The sequence below is a fragment of the Adelges cooleyi genome, unplaced genomic scaffold, assembly GCF_023614345.1.
Source record: "Adelges cooleyi isolate 19-005CV unplaced genomic scaffold, UGA_ACOO_1.1 ACOO_flye_CR_arks_rails_tigmint_CR_PRNA_17, whole genome shotgun sequence".
Taxonomy (NCBI): Eukaryota; Metazoa; Arthropoda; class Insecta; order Hemiptera; family Adelgidae; genus Adelges; species Adelges cooleyi.
The window spans coordinates 391,773-400,757 of NW_026095827.1; the positions used below are offsets into that span (position 1 = coordinate 391,773).

At 34.2% G+C, this 8,985-nt stretch overlaps 1 protein-coding gene across 1 annotated transcript; it reads left to right on the forward strand.

Moving 5' to 3' along the window:
- Positions 1-4,795: 4,795 nt before the first annotated feature.
- LOC126833066 (BTB/POZ domain-containing protein 9-like) lies at positions 4,796-8,533 on the forward strand. The gene is made up of 12 exons (XM_050564195.1): positions 4,796-4,817; positions 5,167-5,269; positions 5,837-5,920; positions 6,091-6,220; positions 6,360-6,590; positions 6,653-6,926; positions 7,087-7,222; positions 7,339-7,577; positions 7,633-7,813; positions 8,043-8,229; positions 8,294-8,383; positions 8,483-8,533. The coding sequence occupies exons 1-12, from the start codon at positions 4,796-4,798 to the stop codon at positions 8,531-8,533; spliced, it is 1,728 nt and encodes a 575-aa protein (XP_050420152.1).
- The last annotated feature ends 452 nt before the right edge of the window (positions 8,534-8,985 follow it).

Here is an 8,985-nt window from a genome sequence, read left to right on the forward strand (position 1 = left end):
CAGAACCAACAATTATACAGTGAATATTATACAACCTAAATTTACGTTACAACAAAAAACGGTTAAATTCAATTTTCTCAAATTTTTTAAATACATCAATCCGTCTAATAAGTCTTGTGATAAGGTACTTCTTAAGTGCGATTTAACATAATTTAGTTATGAGATACCACGCTTACATCTTACTTGAGTGCGGTGGCGGAACTAGTTATGTTCTGGGACACTAGTGTAAAACTAAATATGTCTTCTGTCTTTGTCCCTCGGGATTTTGTAACACGGTTTTAGAATCGCTTTTACATTACCTACTTCTCTAAACAAAAAAAATTTTACCGTAAAAAAAAAATGTAAATTATATCTGATATAATAATATATGATTAGAGAAAACGTTGTTGGTTAAATGCAAATTTGACTAAATCGTTGACATTAATGTTGCAAAGTTTGAAAATAACGCTGCAATATGCCCACATCTGTTAACTGAAAGTATTTTTTTTACAATGATTTAATGATTACGATGCAAAGCCAAAAGGCTTTTTGTATATTTTGTATTTTGTTTTTATACTCGACGTTGCGCGAGTTTTATCACAGACTAAATAAAACCAAAAATAGTGTACTGAAAAAAAAAATCAAAACATTTAAACAAACTTTAGTAATATCATATGTTAGTGTGACCAAAAAATGAAAAAAATAATTTTTATGTTATACAGTGTGGTCAAAAAAATGTTGTCAGACATCTGTACTATTATCACTATTAACCGTCGTCCATCGTTATTCATCAACTTGTTATTAGTAGTTATTATCAGTTTACATTATTGTTATAAATAGTGAGTACAATATTTTAGCACTATAATTGGGCCCTACTGCATTAGATTTATACCAATTAAAAATCGTTAAACCCTACTGGGTTTTTTCACAAACTTTCTATATTTTAACATAAACACATTAAATCTTAAATAAAAAAATGACGTTGTTTTATAGACATCTAACGCATAGAGAGGACGAAGAGGTCACGAGTCCACAAGAATTATTATTAATAAAAGTGATAAAATCACTTTCATATAAACACTTTGATGCTTAGTTGTAAATACATCACCTCAATTTAATATTTTCTAATTGAACCAATCTAACCGTTTAATACCTATGTTATGGACACATATGAGTTTTAACTGCTGACAAATTTTCAACATAAAGGTCTTGTAATTACGACTTAAACACCCAAAAAAACTTGCACCCCCCTCCTCCCTTTAAGGGGAAATCTTTATAAATTTCAACTAGATCCGACTCTTTTTCTCGAAACTATAGCCAGTTTGTTTTTTTTCAAATTTTAACTGTGAACAAATAAACTTTTTCAACTTTTACCCCCCTAAAGTACCAACTAGATGAAATTTGTGATTTATAGAGTTGCTACTCAAAGGGTATGGTCCAGTATTAAAATAATTACAGTGTATACGGACAAAAAAAAAAAAAGCCCACGTTATTGTAAAACCAATACCATCTCTGCTCCCCATCGAAGCTAAAATGATAAAAAAAAAAGTGTCAAGAAAAAACTAAAAACACTTACAACAACCATGGCCAAAATAATCCCAAAAAAAATGTTAGAACATTCTTTTTATCGTAATAGACTTGCAGTGTTATTTTAAAAAAAAAAAATTCCGGAGGGATGCTTCAAACGTTATTTCTTATAATAAATCATCATCATCAGCTGAAGAGGGCTTTAAGATCCAATGATACCATTATGAGATGATGTTATATAAATTAAATTAGAACGTTAAGTTTTATTTGTAGTTCAGTTCTTTACCCGTTACTCTTATATTAATTATATAATTAAAACACCCTAAATGTGTCGACAACCTTTTCATAATATACCCAAAATACTCCTTTCGAATGTTTTATATTTTTACATGTACAAGTAAGTATTTATTTATACCATCGAGTGACCACTAAGTTGATACGCATAAAAATATATTTTAATTTCGATTTTGTATTATATAGAAATGGAGAGAGGAGAGTCGACAAGAAGAAGTGTACGACGAGGAATTTTTTAGATCGTTAACCCATGTGTCAACTTCGGAAAGGTATGGACTCGACGACAACGACATTCGTTTGCTTTCGTCTGAATGCGAAACTGTCTTAAATTGTACCGACAAAAAGGAGTCCGTTAAAAAGTATCACACTTTAATGGAAGCGATCCTGCGCGTTAACGGGGAGTATATGGTGTTGATTTTTGAAAATCTAACAAAGTTGACGGAGTCAACGGATAGCGAGGAAAGGAGTTCGTTAGAAATGCTGGTGAAACATTATCATTTGCATGTAACTCGCATCTTATCCATGTTAGTTGTAGCCCAACGGGAGAGGGTTAAGTTTCGAAAGGCAGAAGGTACTACCCAACCTTTTATCATTAAAACGGAGGAAAGGGCTAGAACAATTAGCGAGTGGCAAGAAAAGTGGAGCGCTTCACCTAAAGCTAGCTGGACTAGACGGATCTTGCCGAGTTCGACCCGATGGATAGGGAGACCGAACCCAGTAGTCACGTTTCACCTAACACAAGTGTTGACAGGTCATGGGTGCTTCCAAGAGTACTTGTGGAGGAGGAAAATAGCCCGGAGTCCACAATGTGTGTACTGTCAGGATCCGATGGACACTGTAGAGCATACAGTGTTCTACTGCGAGCATTGGGCCCATTGTAGGACAGAACTACAACTACTGTTAAGAAGACCACCAAATCCGGAAGATGTGGAAGATCTGCTGTGTGGTCCAAACGTGGAAGAGCTTCCAGAGGGTGGCCATAGAGGCCGCCTGATGGAGGCGTCTGACAAAGCGCAAACAGCATTCGTCAGCGTGGTGGGCACGATAATGGATGCGAAAACAAAAGACGGAAGAGAACGGGAGCGACTCCTTAGAGGAAGAGTGACATAATTGCGTATTAATTGTAAATAATTGTATAAAACCGGGTATGTAAATGTAAATGTGAGCCCCCCCCCCCCGCCCGCAGGGGTAAAGGGGATTTTCTTGCAAAAAAACAGCATTTATATATGTACATATGTGAATAAACGAGACGGCTAATGAGGGGAAGTCATGTGAAAAACAGTTCCCCCTCATTGGTTCTGTATTTAAAAAAAAAAAAAGCCCAACGGGAACCTGCCAAATGGCAAATCATATTTTTCGTACTCCTCAACGATCTCCTTTCTGTGGATTTTCAATCGGTCGAATCCGATAGTGAATTTTACAAGTACCGCGCATATACCGATTTTGATCTTTTGGAAGAATCCCTAGATATTACCCGCGGTGATTACGGCGTTTTGTGGGAAATCGAAACGCTATACAACAACGACAAGTTACAATGCGCTTACAAGTACGCACACCTCATGACAGTAGAAAATGTAATGTTGCTTCGGTTGTACGGAAATCACGAGGCTTTGGCGCAAAATAATTCCAAGCTCGAAATCCAACTGGACTGGGAAAGCGTCAATTCGATGATCGCGCAAATGACCCATTTCAATAAGCACAACATGTCGATCAATCGAAATTTGCCATTGTTGCAGCAATACTTTATCGGGTACCCTACGTTGTTATTGAATTGCATTCGAGTAAGAACGCTCTTCCACGCGTAGCTTCATGTAAAATTGTTCATGGACATGCTAACGACGTATACGAATTCAAAACTACTCGATAGTACCAGAAAAACATTTCCGTCTAAAACCCGTGTACAACAATGCTGGCCTGCTCTTTTAGATCCTCTAAAAGACATCATGCAGATGTTTTCAATTAAAACCTATATTTATTGGACCGCACTTCGTTGCATGATGGACGATCATAAGCCATTCGAGAAAGAAGAGATTGTTAATTTAGAAGTGGAATTGAAAAATGAATTTCTAAGGATGGTGAAAGAATTGGAACTCGGAGAAGAAAATGATATTGCCGAGTATTTGGAAACACTGTCTACTGTTAAAGCGTTGTCTGCTCAGGAAATTATTATTGTCACATTTTAAAAAATATTCACTAGAAAAAATGTAATTTAATTTGTCAAATCTTCGTGGGGCCACCCTGTATAATAAACAGATATGTGATAGACAAAATATAATATATAATTAATAGTAAAAAAAGTGTATTTTTAAATAATAATTGTATAATTTTTTGATGGTACAATAAAAATTATATATTAGGTGTGTAATTTGTAAAACCGTGGTCTACATAGTATACTGCAGCGTACAATTTAAAATATAAAAAAAACTGTTTGTAAAAACAAAACATGGATATTATAACCATGAACGCTGTGACGTCAGATTTAAACCTGTGTTTATCATTTAACAATACACAACAATAACATGTTTGTGTACCTATTCAACAACAAAAAAAAAACGTACCAACACCAAATGTGAACACAGTTATTCGTTTTTAACACATTATATCCTACAGAGTCTATAGGATAGAGTATAGAAAATAACGGTGCATTGTTAAAATAAAAATACTACATATTCAAATCGGTTCTCAATATCGAGATTGACAAAGTTAAAGATCAACTATTCAAGAAGTTGATCATCGACACAGTACATTTCAAAAATATGTTTATTTATTTTTTAGCCTTTATCGTTTTAACGTCTAATTCAGGTAGATATAATATATATATATGTATAATTTGTACTGCATAATAATATCGTTGACTAAAGTAATTGAAAGCATTTTTGCTTAAGCACGTTGCAAGATTAGTTAAAGATTCCACCCTTCCGTGGAAACTAATTTTTCGATACAATCCTTTTTGTTAGCCAACATGCTTTTGTACTATCAATTCAATACATATATGATGGATGGTAAAAGTGAACCAAGTCTGTCACTGTGCTGATTTCTAGTAATAAACAACAATAGTTTGTTCTTCTCTCATATTTTATCATAACGGATAATTTCCATTCTACCATATTGTATAACTGGCATTTGGTTGTTTTGTCAAAACTCTTGAAGTTTTCAAGTTTCACACATGTTTTGCCACCTAATAATATTTTGTTGATACCATAATGTTGTTTATCTGTTAACATACCCGCTTTTTAATGAATGCAATAATATTATTATGTCGTACCTTAACAGGGTGATCAACTTAACGGTTAAGAGACTTAATATCTATTATTACCTGTACCAACCGAACCGAAAAATAAGCCTTTTTTTTACACTTTTATTTAGCATGTCTTGATCCTGTGTCGTCTTCGAAACAAGACAGTAACGAGCAAATCGATCACGCCCACTTCTTGGTCAGCGACATTAGCAGTCTGTATCTAAACGACAGGTATTGAATTTGTATTCTTATTTTCATTGATAAGGCTGATGTTAAACATTATACATGCACAGCTATCGTTAAACTTGTACATTGAAAAAAATATGGCAAACGGACGTTGTTAAAACGTGGCTGAAATCTGAACAATTATTATCAATATTCGTTCTTTTGTATTTTCGATTGTGAACACATAGTTATTATTATCCATTAATTATGTATTGGATTAATTGTTCATATCTTATATTTATTTCCATTTGCACTAGCAGTGTAGCCATCAGTCGTGATATTAATTTATATTTGATAAATATCTATATAAAATTTCAGTGTAGACATCGTTTCAGAATAATGCTATTTCGATTCCTTGATTCGGGAAACACTGTTTTCGTGGCGGGGGGAGGGAGAAATTCCGGTATTATAATTTTTGCGATTTTGTACTAGTAACTTAAAGTCAAAACAATTATTTTTTGAGAACATTTGTTGAGCCAACTTAATCTTAATCAGAACTTATACTCACATAATATTTATCGTTACTTTTTATATTGGCATGAATTATTAACTAACTTTAACACCTGATTACAGGTTTTCAGATGTTGTTTTGGTCGTGGACGAAGAACGATTTCCCGCCCATCGTAATATATTAGCCTCGCGTAGTGATTATTTTAGGTATTTAATTTCATATATTTAATATCATTTTTTTTTTTTTTTACTACAAAAAACCTTTACCTTTTGAAATTTATTAGCTATCCGTGTCATTATAATTTAAAAGTAGGTTTTATATAGATTTTAACACATACTGTTTTATCGTATGAAATAATATTGTGTATTATTTATAGGGCCTTATTTAATGGAGATTTTAAAGAATTCAATGAGTCGGTGGTGGAAATTAAAGAAATATCAGTAATCTCGTTTAAAATACTCCTCCGGTATATTTACACCGGTCGGATGAATTTAAATGCTCTAGAGGTAAAGCATAATCGACGTAGCTTAGCGTTTATTAAACGGCATAAACATTATTAAGTTTATCCAGGTCGTGTGATCGTCTGGCGGATAGTATGTGTTTGATGCAGAGAGATAAATAAAATTATTCATTTTTTTTTTTTAGGATAATGTGGTTTTGGAATTATTTAGCGTTGCGCATTTATTTAGTTTTTCAAACTTACAACTTCCATTGGCCAAGTATTTGCAAAATAACGGTAATGAACACAATGTATGTTCGTTGTTTGCTATGGCAAGACTTTATCATTACGAAGAGCTCGAGTACAGATCACTTCTCTTTCTTAAGTACTACGCTTTAGATGCATTGCGATCCAAAGATTTACTGTTACTGTCGGCCGTAAGGACCAAATTCAACATGGCTCGTGTTAGTTGTGAAAGACAATTGTATTTTTTTTTTAGGAAGCAATACAAGATTTGCTGAACCGTGACTCGGTTTATGCTAACGAAATTGATATATTCCGTGCGGTTTCTCAGTGGATCCAAGAGAACCAAAACGATCTGAGTCCTGACACTAAAATCAAAGTCCTATCTGTCGTCAGATATCAGTTAATGACCGACGAAGATCTGTCCGAAGTTAGGAAATCACAACTGGTTGGTTCGGATACGATTTCGGATGCCGCACAAATGAGAAACACTAGACCGCTAGAACAACTTAAATATCGTGTACAATTGAGTAGGTTTTACAATAGTGTAACGTATTCAGTATAATATGGTCGGCTTCTCATGAAAATTTACCCACTGATAGGAGGCTGCCATTTTGTGTACAGTTATTGTTTTGTCCATGATATTATATACCTATTGAGTTGAGTGGTTTCGACTATTTCGTTTTTTAGGATACCACGTGGATATTAATAAACCTCAATATGGATTCCCGGTTATCGATGCAACTGACGGCGGTACTATGATCAATTTCGGTCTTCCAATGACTATAAACTATATTGAAATGATGCTGCATAACGAATATATAGGGTGTGTTTTTAACTTATTAATATTTTCAATCAGCTTTTTGCACAACTCGGATGCTAATATTTAATTTTCTATACTTTTTTAAAAATAAGACGTTTCTTTTTTTCTTTTTTTTTTAGGGTTTTCAGTTACTACGTTGAAGTTTCAATGGATGGGCAAGATTGGGCGCGTGTTATTGATCATTCGAATTATAATTGTCGATCAATTCAACGTTTGTGGATTTATCCGCGCATAGTTAAGTACACACGAGTACACATTGTAGGAAACGAAAGCACTGCTAATGTGACTTTTAAATTTTTGAAAGTCACGTACAATTCGGACGAAATGCACTCGGTGAACATCGTAAACGGATTAACGGGTAAGAAAACCAATAAAGTACCTCGTAATTGTCTAATTGACTAATTTCACTCAAGTTCCTAAGTATAATGTCGCTTCGAGATATATGGATGCGTTTGTAATGAAAGGTAATGGTTCAAGAAGCCAGTCGCTGTTATATAAACACTGTGAAAATTCATACATCTATACATATCACCTGCTGGCATCTGGTTTTATAGTGATTCATTTTGCACAGCCGTATATAATTGGTTCAATGAGGTAATAGTATAATTAATACCTTGCAATATTTATAGCTTTCTTTTTACTATGTTCGACAAGCTCACTTAAGCCTCCGTTAGACAATTGTTTGTAATCATTTTCAATTGTTGAGATAAGTTCCTTATTTCATACACGGTCTACAAAAAAATCCCTTAGAATTTTTTACACAAACTGCATGTTTCGTTGCATTTCATTGGTTTTTTCAAATAAGACTTTTATTTTTTGCCAGGATGCGGCTTTGGGACCACGACGACCGAGTCTACAGTTACACAATTGAAGCTTCTGTCGATAATCAGAATTGGGAAATGGTCGTGAACAAATCTAAAGAGCTGACACGATCTTGGCAGATGTTGCAATTTACACCGAGGCTGATGTCGTACATTCGTATTACTGGCGTTCACAGTTCAGTAGGCAATGTTAGTTCAATTAATCCAAGTGTGTTTTTGTTTTTAACTTTTAACAACACTTTTATGCTGTTAGGATTTCCGTTGTATATATTTGGAGGCTCCCGCTCAAGTGACATTAGATTCCAACGTCGTCGAAGACGATTTTGCGAAAACAATGTACAAGGTAAGTACATCAAGTCGTTACATACCACTGTTGGTTTACTCTGATATTTAGTTTTTACTATCACAATGAAGAGTATTGTACGAGCATTTCTGTTGTCAGGAAAACAACAAAACCACGGCAGAAGCATCGGCTCAACCTACAGCCGGTTAAACTAAATTCCGAATTCACGCATACCAAGAATTACAGATATTATTTAAATATTATATTTTTCTTTTTTACACGTCGTATTTATTCGATGAATGGAATTAACAAAAAAAAATAACTGTGTAAATTTAATATCACATTGTATGAAATGGCTATGGAAAAAAAAACAATTAAATGATTAATGAAACTCATTGAGATATTGATCGGTTTAAGATAAAAAAAACATTACAGTGGGGTCGGGGCGTAGTGGAAACAGAACGTAGAGGGGTCGCAGCAAAGTAGGGATGGGGAGGTCACAGGTTTACAGCAATTTTGGCATTTTTATGTCTTTGCTATGGTACACACACGGAAAAACGACAACGACACCGGTTATCATAACGAAAAATAACAGCTGATTTATCTGATAGATAAGAGAGATAAGAGTAACTTTGGAACACAACGGAAAATCGACACCGTTA